This window comes from Microtus pennsylvanicus, chromosome 2, assembly GCF_037038515.1.
Source record: "Microtus pennsylvanicus isolate mMicPen1 chromosome 2, mMicPen1.hap1, whole genome shotgun sequence".
Taxonomy (NCBI): domain Eukaryota; kingdom Metazoa; phylum Chordata; class Mammalia; order Rodentia; family Cricetidae; genus Microtus; species Microtus pennsylvanicus.
The window spans coordinates 91,229,149-91,254,230 of record NC_134580.1 but is presented as its reverse complement, the minus strand read 5'-3'; the positions used below and the strand labels follow the sequence as shown (position 1 = coordinate 91,254,230).

Genomic DNA, 25,082 nt, shown 5'->3' with positions numbered 1-25,082 from the left:
AGGGTTCTATTGCTGTGCTGTAACACCATGACCAAAAAGCAAGTTGGGGAGAAAAGGGTTTATTTGGCTTACTACTGTTCAGTGTTGAAGGAAGATGGGCCAAGAACTCAAACAGGGCAGGAACCTGGAGGCAGGAGCTGATACAGAGGATCTGGAGGGGTGCTGCTTACTGGCTTGCTCCTTAGGCTTGCTCAGCCTGCTCTCCTATAGAACCTAGGACCACAACCCAAGGGTGGCCCCACCCCAAAATTCCACACAGGTTTGCCTGCTGCCCTATTTTATGGAGGCATTTTTTCAGTTGAGCCCCCCCTTCCCTAGGTGACTTCAGAGTGTGTCAAGCTGGCAGTAAAACTAGCTGGGACAGTTAGACAACAATGGAGTCACAGATTTATTGGACAACAGTTGCTAAATATCTGAACAGTAATAAGAAACACTGAGTCAATTTTAAGTCGTAATTAGTAGATTCAGTGATAGGGCTGCTACTTTGGGGCTGGGTTTTGATTAGCCTTTCTCAGCCCAGGGCTTTTTATCACAAGGCTAGTTCTTGGAAAGGATGTGAAATAGATAGGTTTTGTCTCTCTCAACCGGCATGCATCCTCCTTGCTGAAGGTTCTTTGACAAATTATCTAGTAAGTCTCCTTTACTCACTGATCTTGCCTCTAAAGCTCCTTAGGTAGCAATGAAAGCAATCTGGGGACTCATGAACTGAAATTTTATAGCAAACTCGTGTGTGTGTGTGTGTGTGTGTGTGTGTGTGTGTGTGTGTGTGTGTGTTTATGTATGTGTGTATATGTGTGTGGATGCGTATGTCTATGTGTGTATGCATGTGTGTCTGTGTGTATGTATGTGTATATGTGTATTTATTTATTTGTGTGTATGTGGTATTATGTGTGTATGGTATGTGTGTGTATGTGTGTGTGGTGTGTGTATGTGTGTGTATGCTTGTGTGCTTGTGTGTGCGGTGTGTTCATGCTCTGGAGAAAATCCACAGGTCCCTCTGGACTTTAGTTTGGCATCTGAAGCTAAAAAGTTAACCTCCCCTATCTCTCCTTTCTCTATCTCAGAATTTATTTACACCATATACCACAGTCATGAACTCTGTAATGTGATGAGTCTTTCCTTAATTACTTTTTAGTTACTGTGTTTGCCATTTACACAGTTGTCCTGAAAATAAATGCCCTACAAAATAGTTCCAATTGTGTGAAATTCCTGATGAGATTGTAACCAGGGAGACATTAGAGCTGCCTTCAGACGGTACCAGTAGGTGGCCTCAGAGCCCACCTCTGCTGCTGATCAGTTTATCTCCTTCCTTTGCAGCATCACAGTGAAACCCTGTCTTAGACGAGAGAAGATCCTTAGTTCTTAGAAATCATTAGAGATGGTTATGAAGCCAGCTACGTCTTCTTTCTGTTATGTGCTTTGCACGTGATCACTGAATACATTTTCAACGCATACGGCCCCCAGAACAAGCTGACTCCTGGTAGCTGGAATTGACTCTTAACATCCCAGTTCATTAGCACATGTCCCTTTTTTATATTTTAGCCATATTCCATTTTTAAACGGAAGACTTTACCATCCACTATCATTTACTCAGGATCTGTGTTAAGATACTCTTTGTTTTGATACTTAACCCTAATGTATGCCTCTTTTTAAATTTTATATTTTATTGTTGTGTGTGTGTGTGTGTGTGTGTGTGTGTGTGTGTGTGTGTGTGTGTGTCCTTGTGCTACAAGGAACATGTAGAGATCCGAGAACAGCTTTCTTGAATTGGTTTTCTCCTTCCACTCTGGGATAGGGAGAGGATCAAATTCAGGTTTGTGCACCAACCGACCAAGAGCCCTTACCCACTAAGCTCTCTTGCTGACCCTAATGTATGCTTCTTTCATTCTTTCTTTTTGCCCTTTCATTTTTACGAACTTCCTCTTTTCACTATTTGGTATTTACTTCGTCCCATCTTCCTGCTTTCTTTCTCTGAATCACAGTCACTTGAGACCTTCCATGTTACAGCAACTCCTACGACGTCTGGTTTTTGATGTGCCACAGCTCAGCGAGTACTGCAAAATGCCTCTTAAGGTAAGCATCACCATCACTGCAGAAGTGCATGCAGTCAGTGGTGCAAGAGTTGATGTGCTGGGGCTGCACAGAGATGATGTGCAAAGTCTACACAGAGATGATGTTCACAGAGTCTACACAAAGATGATGTGCACAGAGTCTACACAGAGATGATGTGCACAGAGTCTACACAGAGATGATGTGCACAGTCTACACAGAGATGATGTGCACAGAGTCTACACAGAGATGATGTTCACAGAGTCTACACAGAGATGATGTGCACAGAGTCTACACAGAGATGATGTGCACAGTCTACACAGAGATGATGTGCTGGGGCTGCACAGAGATGATGTTCACAGAGTCTACAGAGATGATGTGCACAGAGTCTACACAGAGATGATGTGCACAGTCTACACAGAGATGATGTGCACAGAGTCTACACAGAGATGATGTTCACAGAGTCTACACAAAGATGATGTGCACAGAGTCTACACAGAGATGATGTGCACAGAGTCTACACAGAGATGATGTTCACAGAGTCTACACAGAGATGATGTGCACAGAGTCTACAGAGATGATGTGCACAGAGTCTACACAGAGATGATGTTCACAGAGTCTACACAGAGATGATGTTCACAGTCTACACAGAGATGATGTGCTGGGGCTGCACAGAGATGATGTGCACAGTCTACAGAGATGATGTTCACAGAGTCTACACAAAGATGATGTGCACAGTCTACACAGAGATGATGTGCAGAGTCTACACAGAGATGATGTGCACAGTCTACAGAGATGATGTTCACAGAGTCTACACAGAGATGATGTGCACAGAGTCTACACAGAGATGATGTGCACAGTCTACACAGAGATGATGTGCAGAGTCTACACAGAGATGATGTGCACAGTCTACAGAGATGATGTTCACAGAGTCTACACAGAGATGATGTGCACAGAGTCTACACAGAGATGATGTTCACAGAGTCTACACAGAGATGATGTTCACAGTCTACACAGAGATGATGTGCTGGGGCTGCACAGAGATGATGTGCACAGTCTACAGAGATGATGTTCACAGAGTCTACACAAAGATGATGTGCACAGTCTACACAGAGATGATGTGCAGAGTCTACACAGAGATGATGTGCACAGTCTACAGAGATGATGTTCACAGAGTCTACACAGAGATGATGTGCACAGAGTCTACACAGAGATGATGTGCACAGTCTACACAGAGATGATGTGCAGAGTCTACACAGAGATGATGTGCACAGTCTACAGAGATGATGTTCACAGAGTCTACACAGAGATGATGTGCACAGAGTCTACACAGAGATGATGTGCACAGTCTACACAGAGATGATGTGCAGAGTCTACACAGAGATGATGTGCACAGTCTACAGAGATGATGTTCACAGAGTCTACACAGAGATGATGTGCACAGAGTCTACAGAGATGATGTGCAGAGTCTACACAGAGATGATGTGCACAGAGTCTGCACAGAGATGATGTTCACAGTCTACACAGAGATGATGTGCACAGTCTACAGAGATGATGTGCACAGAGTCTACACAGAGATGATGTTCACAGTCTACACAGAGATGATGTGCACAGTCTACAGAGATGATGTGCACAGAGTCTACACAGAGTCTACACAGAGATGATGTGCACAGTCTACACAGAGATGATGTGCACAGAGATGATGTGCACAGAGTCTACACAGAGATGATGTGCACAGAGATGATGTGCACAGTCTACACAGAGATGATGTGCACAGAGTCTGCACAGAGATGATGTGCACAGTCTACACAGAGATGATGTGCACAGAGATGATGTGCACAGTCTACACAGAGATGATGTGCACAGAGATGATGTGCACAGTCTACACAGAGATGATGTGCACAGAGATGATGTGCACAGTCTACACAGAGATGATGTGCACAGAGATGATGTGCACAGTCTACACAGAGATGATGTGCACAGAGATGATGTGCACAGTCTACACAGAGATGATGTGCACAGTCTACAGAGATGATGTTCACAGAGTCTACAGAGATGATGTTCACAGAGTCTACACAGAGATGATGTGCACAGTCTACAGAGATGATGTGCACAGAGTCTACACAGAGATGATGTGCACAGAGCCGACGCAATCAGAGAAACAACGCACATGTTGGATTTTGACAGCTCCACAAGGTGCAATGCCCAAATCCAATCTGCATTTTGAATCTTCAACTTCAAAAGCCCAAGCTTGTAGCTGTTACCTGCTGTGGTTCTCTTGAGTTGCCTTCCACTCTTGACTTTTAATCAGAGTTTGCTAAGGAGACTCGGATTTGGGCCTTTCTTATCCTAACTAGGGTTTTAGAATATTTTTAACATCAAAAAGCTTTGAAAGCCCTATGGTTTTTCTTTTCTTTTTTTAAAAAAAGTATTACTTATTATTTTGTGTGTGCTGGTGTTTTGTCTACATGTATGGCTGGGCAATACCTGCATGTGGTATCAACAGAGGCCAGGAGAGGGTGTCAGGATCCCTGGGACTGGAGGTATAGATGGTTGTGAGCCTCTGTATATGCCAGGAATCAAACCAGTGCTCTTAACCACTGAGCCACTGTTCCAGCCCTCCCTGTGGTCTTTAAAGGACCTAAAATGTCCCTTTCCACCTACCTTGTTTTGTGTTCCCCCGCAACAGATGCTCTTTATTTCTTTTCTCTAATTGTTAGTAAAAAGAACACAACTTTCTGTTTATTTTCTCATTGCTATGACTTCTCTATTATAGCCCCAGACCACCTAGCCCTGGATGGTGCCAGAGTTAGTAGCCACTCCAGAGGGCAGCCTTTCAACTTCCTGCTGGGGCGTCTACCTTACTTCTAAATCCAAACTGTGTCAGCAGAGATGAGCCACGTTGACAACCCCCCCCCTCTCTCTCTTTCTCTCTCTCTCTCAATCTCGTTCAAGCAGGGCTTTGAGGGAATGTTTTATTGGAGTAAGCAGAACTCTCAGAAGCCTTTGGTTCAGTACCAAAACCAGCAGGAAGTTTCACACAATCACAGAGGGTCTCAGTCCTTCTGAGACTGTTTTCCTTCTAACTTTAACAGTTCCGGGTCTTAATCTCAAAGGGTACTGTTGTCTGCACTCCTTAACTTGGCTCTGGTTCTTCTACAGACCACTGCTCTCTGCTAAGAGGCATTGCTGGTGCCACTCAGTCCATTCACGTTGACATCTCATGGCAATGGCGCACCACACACACACACCTGCCCCCCACCCCCCACACACACACACACCCGCAGATGTGGCTCCTACCTGCTGGGAAGGGGTGTTACTAGTGAGTGCCCTCTTCTGGCCAGATATGGAACTGCTATCACATTGAACAGTACAAAGGCCAGGGCGACTAGGAAGCACAGACGTTAATCTTCAGACCCACAATTTTCTGTCCACCGCCCCCTCTCCATATCAGCATGCCCCAGGATACTCCAGAGTCATATGAAATTATTCGCACATGCCTTTTGAAGGGTAGTATTTTCTCATTGAAAACAGAACTGACTCCTCTCCATTTTTCAGTAACTACTTGGGGCAGATCAGGAGGATTAGTCAGGCAGATGCAGCTCAGGCTAGAGTTCATCAGATGTGAGAGCCGGGGCCTATGAAGGGCCTCTTGGTTGACATCCCAGCTCCTTCAAACACTGGTTTCCTCCTAATGATTTCTCTGTGCTGTTTTCTCTCCCTGGATGTCTCCGATGCCTACGGATGTGCTGGACTCCATGTGACGGGTGCCCCCGTGTTCTGAAACTCGCAGCTTCTGACCAATCACTATGAGCAGTGCTGGAAGTATTACTGCCTGCCTTCGGGATGGGGGAGCTATGGGCTAGCCGTGGAGGAGGAACTGCACCTCACTGAGAAGCTCTTCTGGGGGATTTTTGACTCCCTCTCCCACAAGGTAATGGCTAAGCAAACAGGTGACCCTGGTGACCCGGCAGACAGAACTTACATCAGTTTGGCTTCACTGTTTTCTATGAACTGTACTTAGGATCTCGGGAGCATTTTATATTAATCCTTTAAACTGCTACCTACACCCCATCCTCTCATACACACCCCCCCAAAAAAATCATGCTTCAGAATAGGAACTACCATAATGCTCAGAGTAGTCAAATAGCTTGCCAGACTCCCTGAGCTAACACACAGGAGAGCAGCCACCAGAGCAAATTCCAAAAGCACTTTCTGCTTCCAGTTTTGAGTACTTATACCTCTTGTTCTTTCTCTCCATGAAGTGTGACAGCTTGGTCCCATTTTTCTATATACTCTACTCCTGACAATGAAGGCGACCAGCTGCCTCCCCCTAATCCTCCAACATGCTGATCTCTTCCCCTCAAGCTCCACGGCAGAACTTCCTTCCTTAAGTTACCTTGGTCTGGGATGTTTGTCACAGCAACGAGTAAAATATTAATGTGAATCTCTCTCCGCCACTGTGGAGTTTAGATGCTCTTCACAGTCCCCTCTCCAGCCATTGGTTGGGCCTTTTCCCATAACTATTCTTAGCAGGGAAGTTTATAGCCCTTTCTAACCTAGTGAAAACCATCTTAATCTTTAGACATCCTTGACTTTTATTTGGAATGACATTGAATGAAACCTTTAATCTTTTTCAATTGAAAGTGAATGGTGACTTGGGGGCTTTCCAGATTACCATTCCATCCTCCAAGAACACTTTAGTTTGTGTAGAAAATACTGAAGATCAACCTGGACAAACACATCGCTTGTATCTGCACTTCTGTTGGTGAGAGAATGGTCCTATATGACGGCCATGGTTTATCTATTAGAGCACTCTCTGTTTCCCCTCACAGAAATATGACCTGGATCTTTTCCGAATGGCCCTGCCGTGTCTCAGTGCAATTGCTGGGGCCTTGCCACCAGACTATTTAGATACAAGAATCACAGCCACATTGGAGAAACAGGTCTCAGTGGATGCAGATGGGAACTTTGACCCGAAACCTATTAATACCATGAAGTAAGTTCAGAGCCACTTCTAACTTGTTCCTATATTTCATATAAGAGTTGATACCTTTCAGACTATAATAGAAACTTTAACTTTTCCCTTTCCCTTCTGCCAACCCTGCTTATCATCTCCTTTAACACTACAAGTCACACCAGGAATAAGTTTAATCCATCTAGTTCTGAATATATATATGTATATATTATATATACATCTATTCTAATTTTATATATTGCTCATATTCCAGGCTTTTTGGAGGGGTTGATTTAATATATGAAATAGACTCATTTACAAGAATAAATGTTGTCTGAAGCATGAAGAGGCCCACCCTGATAAATGATATGATTGATTTATTAATGAATTTTTGACAAAAGTCTTTGCTTTTTGTAAATTAGGCCTATGCAGATATAATAACATCAAAAACAATCTCATAGTAACGGAAGAACTTTAGCAAGTCCTCAGGGTGACAGCCAAATACTTGAGGTCCTTCGAGAGGCTGGATCTGCTCTTTGCCATACTAAAAATACTAGATCTTTGGAGTCATACTATATCAATATCTTGTAATTTCTTCCCATGAGTATCCAAAATCCTTTACCAGTGCTCAGCAGACTAGCAGATGCTCTCATCCAACTTCTTATTCCAGTGTGTTTAGCCTTAAGGCAAAATATTGCTGTGTTAAATTTTCAAGCATCCCTCCCGAGTTTTGAGTATATATGCAGGGGCAACTGACTTCATCCCTGAGTTGTGTTTGGTGACAGTGGCTCTCGAATAGGAGCCTAAGTCCTTCCTAGGACTGTCAGCTCTGCTAGGGTATAAAATTCATCGTTGAGATAATGAAGTGCACATTTCTTTGGATAAAGCCTTGAGTGAGGGGATGATGAGAAACAGAATCAAACCTCCTACAAGAAAGAGATAAAGGATTTGGTAAAAATGGAAACTCAGGCAAGAAAAGAAAATACGTGCTGGCGTTAGAGAAGTTTGTCTTATAAAAAATGTAAGCACGTGAAAAGATGACAGAGCAAATGACGTGGTGAATGATGGTGTTACAAACATTATCAACACTACCGACTGTGTGCCAATGACAAGCGGCTCCGTGGTATTTGGAGTGCTCTTGTTGCTTCAGACACACCTTAGACGTCAGTAAATTGAGTAATGTGAGGACTAAAGACTGGGCCCATTCCTAAAAGCAAAGAGGCCTGCTTACCAAGACGTGGGGCCATTACCAGACCCTAATAGAAAACTCTCAAGCTGGGGCTAGAGAAATGGCTCAGAGATTAAGAGCATTGCCTGCTCTTCCAAAGGTCCTGAGTTCAATTCTCAGTAACCACATGGTAGCTCACAACCATCTGTAATGGGGTCTGGGGCAGAGAATATTGTATAATAAATAAATAAACAAACAAACAAATAAATAAATAAACTCAATAAATAAATAAATAAACTCTCAAGCCAGGCCACTCCAAGGACAATGACAATCTTCAGCTGTCTCCATTGGATGAGTCATCTTGAGCTTCTCGCTGCCCTTGTCTCATCGAATTCTAGGTTCAAATTCCAGGGAGAATGAATTTGATCCATCTAGGCATATGCTGACCTTGGTGGCAGTGCACCTAACGTCATATGCAACACCAGAAGACCATAAGAGACACAGGAAGATGGACAATGGCTGGGAGCTGCTAGGCAAAGAGAAATGACAGGCATCTACTGTATTTCCAAAATTCTATTTGTAACGAGTCACTAGTTCAAAATAACAGATAACCAATATCTTGTAATCTGACTGTCTAGCTTCACAGTCTGTTGTTCTCAGACTGGAGTTAGAGGATGGCAAGATTCTCATTGACAGAGACCAGAACTGGCTTTGAAATCCACAGTGATACCTTGGGAGCCGGGAGGGCTCAGAACAGCTGGCGGAAGGCCATCTATGTGCAGATGTTTCTGCAGAGAAATCTTGTGATCAGACCTGGATGTTGCCTGGAACACAACACTGGCCCACCACCACTGCTCGGCAGTATAGAGTGTGTCTAAAGTAGCTTAAGCTATGAGGTTATCTGTTACCAAATCCTGCTAGTGACAGCAAATTGTTTCTTCTATCCGCCTTTTACAATATCAGGCTGAAACACTTACGGAGGCTATAATACTTTTTTCTCAATTCACAGCTTTTCCTTGCCTGAAAAATTGGAATACATTGTCACCAAGTATGCTGAGCATTCTCATGATAAATGGGCCTGTGACAAGGTAGGGATTATCAGCTGACTGACAGTTGTCAGGGAGGGGGGGGAAAGCCCAAGAACATTATTGGGTCGGATCCTGGAAATCTGCCTGATTTGTCTAAGTGACAGAGACTCCATGCCAAGAGCTTTCATTATTTCTGGGCAGCAATTTTCCTGGGTTGGTAGAGGTCAAAGACATAGGCGTTGGCAGCTGCTGGTGCTGCGTTTGTCGTGTTCAAGAAAACAAGGCATTCTGGGAGTGCCGATTGCTTCCTTACCGCTGTGTTGCCTGGAGTGTAGGCCGAGCATGCACTTGCATGTTTAACATGAATGTTTCATCAGGGTGGGAAGCTTGTTATTTAATTTTTTTTCTTTGAACTCAGCATTGGAAAAGAACAACTAAAATTGAAAGCCTTACTCTTGTTTTTGCTTGGGAAGAGGAATTGTATTCCAGAAAGGCCACATGAGGGCCCTCCTTCGCTAGGCATCACTAGGACTTCTAGACACTTAGTCCATCTGTTGTTTGCAGTTCCTCCCCATGTGAGGTCAGGATGCTTAATAAGTTTAATTGCTATGCCAAAACCACACAGGATTGGAGCGGGCAGGCAGTGAAGGGATGGGACCACTGCTCAGTTTACAGCTTGTAGCAGTGGGTGTATTTCAAAATCAGGGTCATAGAATGTCATCTCCCTATGGTGAAGTCGCAGATGAGGGAAACCATGAGCCACCACCTCAGCTTGGTGTGGATCTGCGCTCAGCTCTTATCTTCTTGAGGGTTCCTACTTACACTACTGATAACAACCTGAACTTTGGAATAAGCTATACCTCATCATTGTAGACCGGGATGGGTAAGCCTCTTATGTATAAAGGCCATGATGATAACCAAATAATCAATCATGAAATGGAGAATGAACATTTGCAGCTTTGTGGATCAGACATTGCCCATGGCAATGACTCATTTCCACTGTTATAGCATAAAAGTAGCCACGGACAAAACATTGACTTAACTGGAGGCTGCACTTTCATTTCCCAGCCACCCAGACCTGAATAATCACACAAAACTATATTAATTACAACACTGTTTGGCCAACAGCTCAGGCATATTTCTAGCTAGCTCTTACATCTTAAATTAACCCATTTCTATTATTTTATATTTTACCGTGCGGCTCATGGTTTGTTACCTCACATCTTGTTTCCTGAGCGGCTAAATGGAGTCTGCCTGAGTCTGCCTTCTTTCTTTCTGCATTCAGTTTAGTTGCCCAGCCTAGCTGTATTCTGCCTCACCATAGGCCAAAGTAGCTTCTTTATTAACCAATGGTAATAAAACATATTCATAGCATTCAGAGAGGAATCCCACATCATCTGACAACAAAAGGGGGCCTTGTGCCAATAAAACTTTATACAAGAAAAGAAAAGGTAGCCAATTGTGCTTGCTTACCTTAGACTCTAGAGTCTAGAACACATGCATTTTCTCATTTCTTTCCAGCGTGGACATTTGTCCAAACCATGGGTTATGGAGAGAAGTATCTATGAATGCACAGGCATAACTAATCCATCTTTAAATTGTATATTTTATCTCTTCAACTCTTTATGAATTTGTACAGCTCTCTCTCTCTCCTCTCTCTCTCTCTCTCTCTCTCTCTCTCTCTCTCTCTCTCTCTCTCTCTCTCTCTCTCTCTCTCTCACTCTGTCTATGGTATGACCAGTCCTAGCTGCCATCACCTTTGCCCCAGGCCACTGTTAGCACCTGGCTGGCCTTCTCGTGTGCATCTTCTCTAGTCTTTTCTTCACATCAAGTAATGTTCCCAGTATGCATACCTGGTCACATGATATTAGTGCTCCTTCTGTCCAGCCCCCATTCCATCTTAAAATTCTTTAATAAGTTCTAATTCTTCTTAAAAATAAAGGTCAAAATTTCCACATGAACTAGTGGGCATCCCCCTGCCTGCCTCTCGATGAGATCTCCTTTTTTTCTCTGTCCATCATCTCTTCTTGCACTTTCAGACCCTCTGTCACACACTCTACATGTGCACAGAACACTTACTTCCGTGACTGAGCGAGGTAGTCACCTGCCATCCCTACCTCATCCTGCAGGTGTCAATCTAAGCATTCATTCTGAGGCTGAGACTCACCCAGATTTCCTATATGCAAGTCATCTTAATGCCTTATTCTCCTCCTTCGTAGTATTCCTAAAGTCATTTATATATAAAAACATTAGCATAATTTATAATGGTTGCACTTTTGTATGTTTGACCCAATCATCAGTTATATATCTACTACCGTGTTATTTGATTATCATTTCTCCACGACGCCAGCATGAGGCTTGATGAAAGCAAGGATATAGATATATGCTTGCTCACCATTGTCCAGAGGTCCTGATTCCTCTGACCTCATGAAGCTCTTCCTAGGGTTGGAGAGACGGCTCAGTAGTTAAGAGTGCATACTACTCTTACAGAGTACTTATGTTAAGTTCTAGTGCCCACTTCAGGCAATTCACAACTGCCTATAACTTCAACTTTGAGGGAATCCATCACCTTCTTCTGGCCTCTGAGGACGCTGAACTCACATGTGCAAATACCTAATTTAACATTTTTAAGTACCACTCTTCCTATGGGAGAAGTAGAATTACCCAGGTATGGTTTATGCAGTTCTGTGTTTGGCATGAGCACAGGGTTAGACCATGTAGAGGTACCAAATCCCACAGTTGGTGTCCACAGATGCCATCTGGAGTGGTAACATTTACAGATGGCTAGGCATTCATTGCAGTCATTGCCAGGAAGTGGTGAGTTGATTGCTGGGTCAGCACACAAGACCAAGAGAGACCAGAGACAGTTTATTGGTTTGGGGAACCACACAACTAGAACATGAAGTAGAGCAGGGGAAGGAAGAGGAGAGATGAACATGGATAGATTTACAGATTTAGAAGCCATGTGAGAGTTTCCATTTTCCCCATGGTAGCAGGTAACAATCAGAAATCATAAGGGAATAGAGTTCTCTAGCAGGACGAGTTGGGTGAGTATCTCCTAACAGTAGGAGAAAATGAATCCATAAATACGTGGCAAGATTGGAGGCAAGGAGAATGCTTAGGAAGCTTTTACAGCCACTAAGGTGAGCTCATACTATGAAGGAAACTGGAGAGAGGCCTGCAGAGGAGTGGGTCTAGGAGGCAGAGAGATGCGAGGTGAGCAGAGTCAGCAAGGACCCCCTGTTACAGGATTAGAAAGTGGGTGAGTGCTCAAGAAGGGGCGAGCCCCTGGGGTAAAGGAACCCAAGAGAAAGAGGCATTGAAAGAAATAACTGTCGGGTCCTCTTTAGCCTGGTAACACATCAGGCTGAGTTCATACTGTTTGGAAATTGGAAGTCAGCTCTGCTTCGAGATGCTGATCTGACATCAGTCATCAGTGGTAGCTGAAACCACAGACCTAGATTAGAGCAGGCAGGAAGAATGTGCCTCTTGGGAAGGGAATCTTGGAAAGCATGCACTTTTGACAATTAGGTGGAGGCAGAGATTGGGAACAGAATGAGTAGCTGGGAATATTTGGAATTGGATGCTAAGAAAGTCGGGGGCTCCTACTCAGCTCTACATCCATAGTGTTCCAGACTCCTCCAGAAGAAGGTACCCATTAGTGGTGCTTTTCTGTCTTGAGCTTCCGTGACCCTGAAAAGCATGTACCCGCTGTGATCTTGCCAAGCAGACCCCTCTCAGTGGCTGGTGGTAGATCTGGTCCCCTCTGAGTTCTGCCACTGATCTTGATGAGTTTGTCACACCGTCCTGATGCTCATGTTCTCAGGGTCTTTTGAAACAGCCTTCTAAGCAGCCCTAGAACTTACAAGCAAAACAGTGAAGAGGACAGCAGCTCGAACAAGAGAGACTGCAGGGGCAAAGGTCAGGCTAGGGAAGGCACAGTCCTGACAGCCGGAAAGGGGCAGTTAGACATCTGTGAAGGGACTTTTTAATCTCTGTCATGATCCATTATGCTACTTGAGAAAACAGAAGCAGAGATCTGGGTCATCTAGCAGGCTCTTGGTTTGAACTGAGAACATTTCTACAGAGTCACAGTGGATGGAAATATGGGATTTCCCTGGATGAAAACGTGAAGACCCACCCACTGATACGGCCCTTCAAGACATTAACAGAGAAGGTAAGAAGCAGGATTTGTAACCGTGTGGCCTGCTGTGTCCTTCCTCGGGGATTGTATCAGACAGCCCATCCCTCTCACAGTCCTCAGCAGCTTCCATGAACTTCCCAAACCCCAACATCACATTCCGTTCTTTGGCTCTAAGAAACCACGTGTGAAAGGAGCCCTAGTTAGCGCTGGCAGATGGTCCAAAATGCACTTGTGTTTCTCCTCCAACCAAACAACTAGGAAGGGGTTTGTTAGAATATTATGCTGTTGAGACAGGATGGAGAAATTTTGAGAAAAAGATTTAAACAGAAGAGATTTCCACTACATGAGAATGGAAAATCCCTATGGAAGCAGAAACAGCTCTCTTGTTCTTTCTTCCTTCCTTCCCTCCTTTGTTTTTAAATTAAGTGGTATGGTTCATCTCAACTATGAATCCGAGCTTGCAATCAGTAGGTGTTATTTGTAAGATTAAGTGTGGCGTCATATGTTAGGGATGACATATATATCTTTGACTGTTGACCATTCATAAAATTGGGCTGATATCAAAAGAATTCAATGAAGTTATGTTTCCCAGGATCAAGGAAAAGCTCGGTGCAAATGCATTTTGATAGTGTCCCTCCATCTTAAACAGAAGACACAATGAGTCTTTCCCCTGGCCCTTCACTTCTTTATAAACTATAGGCAATGCCATTGATAATAGTGGTTCATTTCTCTAATTAAAAAAATCTATAGGCTTGGGTTCTTATATTCAACAACATTAGAAAAATTATATTATACACAAGATTCTGCAAATGACATTGTGAAGGGAGGGTGGGGCCAATTATCTTCTCTGTGTGCTGTGGGGAAACGGGTAAGGTGTGTTCTTCCCAGTTCTTTTATGCACACTTCCTCTAGGAGAAGGAAATTTATCGCTGGCCTGCCAGAGAATCCCTGAAAACCATGCTCGCTGTGGGCTGGACAGTGGAAAGGACCAGAGAAGGAGAAGCTTTGGTCCAACAAAGAGAGAATGAGAAACTTCGATGTGTGTCGAATCAGGTCAACCAGGTACGACTGCAGCACTTGGTAGGCAACACTTGGCGAATAGAAACCATTGCAGATCTAGGAAAGCACTCCCTGAGGTGTGGTGATGGGACCACCCAAGGTGAACAGTGGGGTTTGGGGCAGCCACGTGTTTGTAGCTGCTGATAACCTAGTAACTCTGCCTCTGCTCTCCTAGGGTAACAGCTACAGCCCAGCCCCACTGGATCTCTCAAATGTTGTGCTGTCCAGGGAGCTCCAGGTCAGTGCCAACCAAGATGCAGAACATCAGTGCCTTCTAGATCTTTCCAGGATAGGGCATGTTACCCTCTGAAGAGTAAAAGAGAAAAGCAGAGAGTATACGTAGAACATATTATCACTAAGATATTAAACCTGAAGAGAGCTGTGTTGTGCCGAAGCTATGGGGGAAACACCAGAGAACTAGCCAGTCATCTAAGAAGGGACTTCTTCCAAGAGTACCATAAACAGTAATGGGTAAAAGGAAGACTAGTTGGCAAGGTCCCCATGTCAAACTCTCTTGTTAGATATATCACCTGAAAGGAAATGCTTGCTTGGTCCTCATAAATCTCACAAGCCGTGAGGCCACCCTGCATGCCACAGCAGATGTGCTCAGTTTCCCCACACTTATGCAGGAAAGTGATCACTGTTGAACTCAGAGCTATAAAACCAATAGATGTAACTAAAAGTTTTGAGGTGCTTCCCTCGACACCTCCTTGCCTGCATATATCAGTGCCTGTGGCCTCTGTTCCAGCCTGAGGAAGAAGCCCAATGGCTAGCCCCTTGGATCTTAGAGGGAGTTTTTTTTTTCTAAAGAGCATCCTTTGCTCTAAGTCAGCGCTGTATATGCCTTATAGAAAGATTCATTCTATTTGATAAACCTCAATGACAGCAGTTTCCAGCAAGGAGTGATTTTTTTTCTTTTAGTTTGTTTAGGTAAAAGTTTCCATAGATTCTTGACTTTGACCTGACTTCTCCTGCTCAGCTCCCTATCTTTGATGAGAAATATAACAGTAAAACAAATGAGGTGCTGGCAATGTGCAGCTTTGGCTAGAAATGCGTGCTTCTCCTGGATGCACTCAACTGCCAGGATAATAAAAGTTGCAAGGGAAGGGCAGAATCCAAAATTGTTTCCTGTGTATGGGATGATATAAAGCTAATGAGGGGTGTCGCACAGAATAATTAATGATGGTAGACCTCCAGCAGCAAGCAAGTAGCACTTGGTGGTGCTGTTCCGGAACCTGGAAGATAGGAAGTGGTTTTCCTGGCTTGGCTTCTCTCTAACTTGCGTCTCTCGGGTTGGGGAACAGGGAATGGTGGAGGTGGTGGCTGAGAACTATCACAACATCTGGGCCAAGAAGAAGAAGCTGGAGCTGGAGAGCAGAGGTGAGCTCGTTCACAGCGCCCTGTGGGGAAAGTGAGCCTGGGGGCGTGGCAGCTACGTTTTCCCAGGAGTGCAAAGGAAGACAGTGTGTGTTTTTCTCTCACCTTATTCCAGGTGGTGGCAGTCACCCTCTCTTGGTACCATATGACACCTTGACTGCCAAGGAAAAGTTCAGGGATCGAGAAAAGGCACAGGACCTGTTCAAATTCCTCCAGGTGAATGGCATTATAGTTTCTAGGTAAGTCTTCATCTTCCACGTGGTATTAATGGGGCAAGGGAGGGGATGTGAATTTGGCTTCAGTCTTGGGTATTAAATCACCCATCTCTAAAAATCATGACAGTAATGGCAGTGCTTGACACTCTTGGAAAGGGTTATGTTATAGGTCAAAGCCTTATCTTTGTATATTGGTCCAAGAGATGGGAGTTATAAATCGCATTCATAATACACCCATGCAGCTTTAGAATTTATCTTCTTTTAAAGAGAAATGACAACTTGAAGCACAAGCAAAATAATGTTTGAAATGCTAGATGATTTTTTAGATTTCTTCCCTCTCTCTTTTAGATATCTTGCTAATCCTTAATTCAAAACTGTATTTATAAATTTTCAGCTGAGGATCTTTGTAAAATAGCCAGCAACTCTTCCAAACTTTGACATGACTGGTTTATATTTTGTTAAACTGCATAATAACAGCAAGCACAACTAACAGAAGCAGCCTTTGAGCCACAGGAATTGATTCTTCTGAAGCCACGGTTCTTCTGGGGAGATGGAACACATCTCCATGTCTAAGTCATTTTGTCACAAGCTGGGGAACATTCTCTATGCAGCTGGCTTGGACTGCTCACTCCTAAAGGGATGTGCTTACTCACTAACCAGATGAGTATGGAGAGCTAGGTAGCATTGTGCTTGCCAGCTTCCTTGTAGGCAGGAAAGCAAAGGGGTGGGCCTGCTCTGATATACCCATTCCTCTTCAAAGAAGTGTTCGCCAAGCAAGTTATTTCTCTTTTTAATTTCCTAGAGTTTTTTTTGCTAGTTAATGTTAAATAAATAAAAACTATACAAATATTTCTATTGTAGCTCACAGAAAGACAATTACCAAGTCTATTTGCCGTATTGTCGGGTAGGAAAGGTCATGCTGCAGGAGACAGCCCCTGAGGAAGCATTTGAGAAAGGCTCCCGCCCTCCTTTAATCCTCTTCTTAACACTAAGATGAATGTGGGGTGTGATTTGCTGAGAAAATCCCTTGCTCACAGAAATGAAAAATGCCCCTTTACTGTAACCAAAGGAAGTCGAGGGCATGTAATTAGGGATAAATTAAATTCAGCAGTCCTGTTCTGGGTAGTTATCTGCCATATATGGGGTCCCATGGGAGCCCTACGTGGGCCTGTGATAATATGAGGCCCCAACACCAGGAGAAAGCCTTCTCTAACTTCACGCTTCCTATCTGCTGGCAAAAGTCTATTTTCAGTTATTCAAGCCCAAAACCTTGACTAGTCTCTTTGTTCCCAAGTCACCTCGATCTTTAAGAAAATTTAATTGTTCTACCTTTAAAACATGTGCAGAATCTACCCACTTTTCACCGCCTTCATGCAATCTCAACATCATTACTGAGGTGGTTTCCCATGGTGCTCTCTGCTTTTTCCCATGCCCCCACCTACGTCCAGTTTTAAATACAGCAGCCGGAGTGGTTGACCACGATGCCTTGTCGCCCCTCTCCGGAACTGCCAGTAGCAGTTCTCATTTCTCTCTGAGAAAGCAAAGTGCTCACGAGTTCCTGCAAACGCCCTAAATGATTGGCTGCGCTTTGCATGTTCCTTTATCCCTTGGACACCTGCTAGCTTCCGTCCCACCCACCCTGACCACTCTGCCACACTCCTGCAACCCAGGATGCATGCTCCTGCCTCAGAACCTCTGCACCACCTGTTTCTTGGGAGAATGTGGGCCTACATATCCTTATAACTCACACTTCACCTCCGTAAAGCCATTACTTCCATTCCCGTTTCCCTATGATCCCAACCCTGATTACCATATTTTACATCATCATCCACAAACCTTTATAAGGACATCCCCAGGCCTTTTCAGCCTGCTTGCCTTTTTCTTTTTTTAACATAACATTGCTTTTAACATTCCACATAATTTATATTTTGCTGATGTCTGTTTATAGCTAGCATCAGGTCAAGCCTATGAGGACTATTTGTTGTCTTCTCTGACTTATCTCCAGCTCAATAGACTTAGTAACAATTACAGAGATCTTTCTGAGAACTCTGCTGAGGAATCACCTTCACGAAAGTGTTGCATGCTCTCACATAGTCAGGTCCAAGTTCAAGAGTAAGTCAGTCAAATGATGAGGCATTCCACTAAGCCAGAATAACTGCCAACGCGGAGAATTAAATTCAGTAATATGGGAAGGATGGGCAATACACCAAAGTCTCATATTTTTCTCTGCTACTCCTGGGGTTCATCTCTCTCCAATCTAGAGGAATGAAGGACATGGAGCTGGACGCCTCCTCCATGGAAAAGAGATTTGCCTATAAGTTTTTGAAGAAGATCCTGAAATACGTTGACTCTGCTCAAGAGTTTATTGCTCACCTGGGTAAGTAGGGCTGCAAACTGCCAAGGAAAGAGCATTGCAATCCTTTAGAAAGAATGACATAAACCGGGCGGTGGTGGAGCATGCCTTTAATCCCAGCACTGGGGAGGCAGAAGCAGGCGGATCTCTGCGAGTTCGAGGCCAGCCTGGTCTACAAGAGCTAGTTCCAGGACAGGCTCCAAAAACTACAGAGAAACCCTTTCTCGAAAATCAAAAAAAGAAAGAAAGAAAGAAAGAAAGAAAGAAAGACATAATTATGAATTAGCTTCTTGTGTCACCATTGCTCATGATTCATAGAGGCATATAATTTGGGTGGGAAACAGTGGCTGAGATTTATTTCTTCCATACTAAAAAAACTTAGTTAACTTTTTTAGTACGAAGGAAAAAAAATCCTTTACTTCTCTGCTGGATTTGACTGACTCTTTGGGTTTGTTTGCACCTCATCCTATTAACTTTCCCCATGCTGTTTGGCTGTGGACATCACTGAAGCGCTTCAGAAAAGGGTGTGGCGAGACAACTGTGAGAGAATTGGCATGAGACATACCCAGCCAGCACAGCTACAAAGTGCTTTACAGATGCTGTTTCATGAAAGCACCTAAGCTTGCTGGTTGTCTTTTGAAAACCTGCTCTGCTTCTCAAAATACCATGATGGTTCATTTGTTTGTTTGCTCTGACCCAAGTATTTTACCTCTCTCTTTGCAGAAGCCATTGTCAGCAGTGGGAAAACCGAAAAGTCTCCCCACGACCAGGAGATCAAATTCTTTGCCAAAGTAAGTGTTTCTCCTTTACTCAAGATCCCTACGACTGGGGGTGTGATTTAAAGGGGCCCATCAAGGAGATCTAACACTCCAAAAGCTTCAGTGGGACAGAGTTATATTCCTCTGTACAGAACAGACCCGGTGTGGGTAGGAGGTCTAAGAAAGTATGCAGGCTGCTCAGTTCCACACCATGGCCTCAGTACTCAGGATCCTCCCCCCCCCTTGTTCTGCACCATCTGTAACAGCGTGCTTGGTGTTACTGTGGTCCAAACAAGCCCAGCCTCACCATATCTGTAGCAAAGGGATGAATAAAGGAAAGGGGAGGAGAGAGCAAGCCGCTGCTTTTCTGAAGTCCTAACCTAGTGCTGATGCAAGTGGGTCCTTTCAGCTTACTCTAGCAAAAAAAGGAAACTGAGTAAGGTATTCCCTGGCTCAGCGGCATATGTCTCACTAAAATCTGTTGCTGAAAAGAAATAGAGAATGCATTTGGGTACCAATGATCAATGTTGCCCACAGAAGCCTGCTCAGAGGACCCAAAGCCCTTCAGTGTCTGGGCCCTGTAAAGCAGAGATAGACATTTGAGGTGAGGGCTCAGTTGTACCTTTTGATGCTGTGGCCAAAAAGGCAATCTGAGTTTCCCAAGTGTCCTCTTCAAATCAGATCATCAGCATGCAAATTTATTTGTGCCTTTAGTCAATGTCCTTTCCTGTCACATAACCTCAACACCTCTGGTTAGTAGATAATAATAATAATACGAAGTGAGAGCTAGAATTTCCTGGAACTTTCTACATCCAGTGTTGAGAGGCTTCTGCTCACTGAGAATGACATCTGTAAAAGGAACTGGCAGATAGACTTGGATCAGCGACCTTAAACGTGCTGTTTGATGGTTTCCAGGTTCTCCTCCCCCTGGTTGACCAGTACTTCACCAACCACCGCCTTTACTTCCTGTCATCTCCTCTGAAGCCACTTAGCAGCAGTGGGTATGCTTCCCATAAAGAGAAAGAAATGGTAGCCAGGTGAGTCCATGAAATCAGGAGAGGGCCGCTATGCTAGTCAGCTTTGAGTTGCTGTACCACAATGTCATTTATAAGTAAAGCTTAAAAGTCTATTTATCTCATAGTTCGGAAGTTTCATGTCTGGGGTGAGTAGACACCTTTCTTTGATTCCGTGGTAGGGGGTCCAGATGGCAGTGATGGGGAACTCACTCTTAGGCAAACTGCTCAGGTCATGGCCAGAAGTCAAAAAGATCCTAAAATCTCCCTAAGGGCATGTCCCATTGACCTAAAAACCTCCCACTCAATTCCATCCTCCAACCATCCCTAGCCTCCAAGTACCCCAATAGCAAAACCCTAGAGACAGAGCTTCTAGTACATGGGCCTGGAAGGATACTCATTCAAACTGCCATTCTCAGTGCTAAAGTGGTTTATATAAGACATCAGCTACCTGAGGACTGAATCACAAATTCTTTGTAGAAATGGTGCATAACCTGATGATTTGAAAATTTTTATATTTGTGTATACCTCGGTGATCTCAGGAACCAATAGAATCACATTGTTTGGGGTGTTCATAGGGACCTGGGAAATATGTAGATAGCCAGGTCAATTACCCTGAAATAACGTTGAGTAGAAGGCCACGATCCTTCTGAAGCTTGGGAAAATTAAACATGGAGCACTAAGGTATACACTGCTTTCTGTCACTCCTTATCAAGTCTGCAAGATTAGAATTTTTAGAACTCCGATCTTACAAATCCCAGTGCAGCTAGTCTGAGATTTCAAAGCTAGAACTATGTGATTCAGTCTAAATGTTTATTTGGACTTCTCAGTCTCAGAGCTGAAGGGGTGGCTCACTGGGTAAAGGCACTTGCTGCTCATGCATGAGTGCCTGAGTTTGAGTCTCTGCATCCATGCAAAAGCCTGGGATAAAACCAGACTCTCTGAACATAGCGGACAATGAAGACTACTGAGAACTCAAGAACAATGGCAATGGGTTTCTGATCCTACTGCACGCACTGGCTTTGTGGGAGCCTAGGCAGTTTGGATGCTCAACTTCCTAGACCTGGATGGAGGTGGGGGTTCCTTGGACTTCCCACAGGACAGGGAACCCTGATTGCTTTTCGGGCTGAGGGGGGGGGGACTTAATTGGGGGAGGGGGAGGGAAATGGGAGGCGGTGGCGGGGAAGAGACAGAAATCTTTAATAAAATAAATAAATTTTTAAAAAAAGCTGAATGAGGCTGCATTAGACTTCTAAACAGCAAAGAAATAAAGAAGGTAGTGAAAGTCTGCACGCAATCCCTCCACAGTGAACACGCACGTTGTACTGGATAAGAACTCAGCTACTAACTGACTATCACACTCTTCGGGAATATATTCAGCTTGACGATTGGCCTAACATTTACTAAACACTCTGCATGGACAGGCACTGAGATTAATTTTCATATGCAAGAGTTATGAGTCATCTGAGTAAATATGGTTGTGAAACCTCACAGTGTGTTAAACTGAAAGTCCTACCTGTGCTGCACGGTCTCCATTTCAGAAAGCAAGAGTCTGAGGTGCCCTTAGCTTCACTCCAGTGTTCAAAGTGTTACAGATGGTTAACTCTGAAAACTCAGGACATTGCATGCCTCTTATGTGTACGGCAATCACTTAGTGCCACTCCAGACAGAAGAAATCCCGTGCTGCCAAAACATGATGCTTTGGAATCAGGTACTGGTCCCAAGATCTTATACCTTTAGGTTGAACTAATGTGTTCTATAAGAAGCTAGGGAAATGAGAGGCCACGTGAGACATTCAGCTAATCCAACAGAGGGCAGATGCGTCTGTTTTCTTCATCTGTTGATCTTAGACTATTAATTCATGGAAATGTAACATTTGTTCAACCAGGCACCATTTGTCGTGGCTGGAATACAACCTGGAGCTGATCAGCCTTGCAAATAATTTCCAAATCTCCCGCAGGAGCGGTTGTGTTTGCGCAGCACGTGTTCCCCCCACCCGGCTCGTTTTCCCTCTTTTCTCTTACTCTCCCCCTCCCGCTTTGGTTTTTCTTTATTTGTTTCACCCTAGCAGACTCTTTTCTTCTTTCATTCCTTCTTTTCTTTTACTCTTTTTTCCCTCTGGTTTTTGTTTATTTGTTTGAGGACAGGGTCACAATATGTAGCCCTGGTTGGCCTAGAATTCACTATGTAAGTCAGGCAGGCTTACAGAAATCTGCCTGTTTCTGCAAAATGCTGGGATTAAAGGTTCAGTGCTCTCTCTCTCTCTCTCTCTCTCTCTCTCTCTCTCTCTCTCTCTCTCCTTTTTTAAAGACTGGACCTCCTTAGCCCAGCCCAGGCTTCTCTAAAGCTACCAATTCTCTTGCCTCAGCCTCTGATACCCACTAGATCCCCCTTATTGAATCCTTCATCCTTGATCCACCTTGTCATTAATCTGATGCCTTTCACAGCATGGAGTTTCTCTTTTTTGAATAATTTCATTTTATATATTCATCTTTTTTTCTTTTTGAGACAGGGGCTCACTCTATAGCCCAGGATATCCTGGCTCTCAAAGGATTGTGCCACTGTGCCAGGCTTTATAGTTTTTAAACTCTCAGAAAGAAGAAAGCCACCTGGGAACTGTAGCCCTTTATTATTTTGAACTAAAAGTAATTAATTGTCTTAACTGGGGTTTTTACTGCTGTGGTTAAAAACACCATGAACAAAACCAACTTGGCAAAGAAATGTGTTCATCCGTTTAAAGAGTTTTCAAATTTCTGAGTTGTTCTCCAACTTTTGTAGAAGAACTGCTTGATTACAGATGAGAAAAAAACTAATACAGAGTGGAGAGCATTGAAGGATCTCTGCTAAGACAGCTTAGTTATTCACAGGCCAAGCACAGAACTAAGCCATCAGCAATATAGACTGCACTGTTCAATACTCTTTCTCCCTGTCCAGCTCCATGAGTTCACATCAAATAAACAGGAGCACCTGTTTAATGTCACATTAGGTACCAGGTTTCTGCTAACGCACTATGAGTTCTCTTAAACTCCTAGACCGGGGAGGTTCTGACTTATTTTTACTAATCAACAAGGCATTGGTTGTAGTTTTTCAAACCAGCCCAGAAAAAATGCAGGACATTAATTAACTAGGAGGTCATTGTCCTTTAAATTGGTGGGGTTTATCAACCAGCACTAGAGGCACATTTCTTCTCTGTTTGGGTTGTCCTAAGGAGACTTCTGTCCTGTGGGAGTCAGAGATCTCCATGACAAGTTAGGAATTGAGGCTGTGATCAGCTGAGTGCCCCTCGGGGAGCCCTCTTTCTGTTCCCTGCTTCCTGAAAGGGAAGCAAAGTTCTTGTCGAGCCATGCCAGTATCAAACATTAGAGTTCAAGAGGCTCTTCTCCCAAGAGTATCATCCACCTGTGTGGACTGTAGTCACAGTACCCCTGGGTGGGGTCAATTGTCAACATGCTCAGAGACATCTACGGGGCTCCTTCCTAAATGCACAAGGCCTTCCCAGCTACACCTGAAGTACAGTTCAAACTTCAAGGGTCTCCATGATGCAAAGTATAAGTGAAGCATGGCAAGGAGTCAGAAATACAAACAACAGCAGCAATAACAACAGCAGCAGCAACAATATCAATAATAATAACAGTAACAATAATGATAATTGCTTCCTAGTTCCCAAAGACCCAATTAGGACAGACTATAGACTAACAGAGATGACAGCAAAAAATGAACTTCTTTTTGTTTTAACGTTTACTGATTCTTTATGGATTTCACCCCATGTTTGCTGACCCCATTCATCTCCCCATCCCTTCATATCTGCCCTCTGCCCTTGCAATCTCCCAAAAACAAAATTTAAAAGTAACCCCCCACAAAAACAAAAATAAAAGAATCTTGGCGTGGAAACTGGAATATGGCCCAGTGAGTCACACTGTGTACCCTTTAGTCTTTACTTGTAAGTGTGCATTGCAATGGGTCATTGGTTTGATTCGAGGCCTCTGGCTTCTTTTACACAATCAATGCTGGGTCCTCACTGGGTATCCTATTATCCCCTGTGTCATGAAGACCCCGTAGCTCTGAAAAATGTATTTTTAAAGTGTTTTTATATTTAACAGACTCCTACTCCCTACTCTAATCATTAAAATTTGTTCTAATCCCAACATTTTTTTCCACTTTCCAACTAAAGCTTCACACTCCACTTAAAGACCGCAAAATGGTTTACAATTCATGGCAATGGCAGAAAATCAAGCTGCCTTTTAGTACCCTCGTCGTTTTTTCTCCATGTTACACATGAATGAACATTTCAATACATGGTACCTAGCACCAAGGAAAGATTACACGGGCCATTGCCAAATAAACACTCTTCTCATTACCAAAGGATGGTTTTTGAGTAGGATGGAGCTGCCGGCAAGTAACCTTTCATTATTCTCCAAGACAGTGCAACCCATAACATCTCCCTAAGTGCGGTTCCAGAGACTCTTCTTGAGGACACAGTGCTTCCTCCCAAAGCCCCAAACTATGCACTGTTTCACACGTGAGGGTGGGGAAGAATGGGGTGGAAATCACTTCCTGAGTCTCCACGGCTTTCTGAATTGCACCTTTTCTGCCTTAGCCTGTTCTGCAAGCTAGCCGCTCTCGTGAGACACAGGATCTCTCTCTTCGGTAAGTGATGGGATGTGTTGATAAAGGCAGCAAGTCTTCCTGTAATTATCTGGAGCTTCCATTCTGCCTTCATTTGTGGCTCTCCGTTAGGAAAACCTGCACCTTGGGACTGAGGTGTCACCTAAATTTTCCACAGAAAATTGGTCTGAAGCATGATTAATGACCTCTCTCCCCCTTTAACAGCTCAGATTTTCCACACCAATAAATGTTTTCAGCTCTGCCTGTGACATCCATCATGAGGCAGAGGCTGTGTCAGACTAGAGATAAATGCCTCATTCCTGAACACAGACCTGGCACCTTGTGTGTTGCTGGTT

The 25,082-nt window shown here is 43.9% G+C and overlaps 1 protein-coding gene across 1 annotated transcript in view; it reads left to right on the top strand.

The window, feature by feature from the left end:
* Nucleotides 1–25,082, top strand: part of Ryr3 (ryanodine receptor 3) — a 524,632-nt gene that overhangs the window by 400,881 nt on the left and 98,669 nt on the right. The window contains exons 49-61 of the mRNA XM_075961717.1: nt 1,983–2,073; nt 5,843–5,983; nt 6,885–7,048; nt 9,184–9,262; nt 13,290–13,379; nt 14,259–14,408; nt 14,581–14,643; nt 15,710–15,785; nt 15,898–16,021; nt 18,259–18,374; nt 19,074–19,141; nt 20,024–20,145; nt 24,719–24,768. Coding sequence (XP_075817832.1) covers nt 1,983–2,073; nt 5,843–5,983; nt 6,885–7,048; nt 9,184–9,262; nt 13,290–13,379; nt 14,259–14,408; nt 14,581–14,643; nt 15,710–15,785; nt 15,898–16,021; nt 18,259–18,374; nt 19,074–19,141; nt 20,024–20,145; nt 24,719–24,768 — 1,334 coding nt within the window. The remainder of the gene's footprint in view (nt 1–1,982; nt 2,074–5,842; nt 5,984–6,884; nt 7,049–9,183; nt 9,263–13,289; nt 13,380–14,258; nt 14,409–14,580; nt 14,644–15,709; nt 15,786–15,897; nt 16,022–18,258; nt 18,375–19,073; nt 19,142–20,023; nt 20,146–24,718; nt 24,769–25,082) is intronic.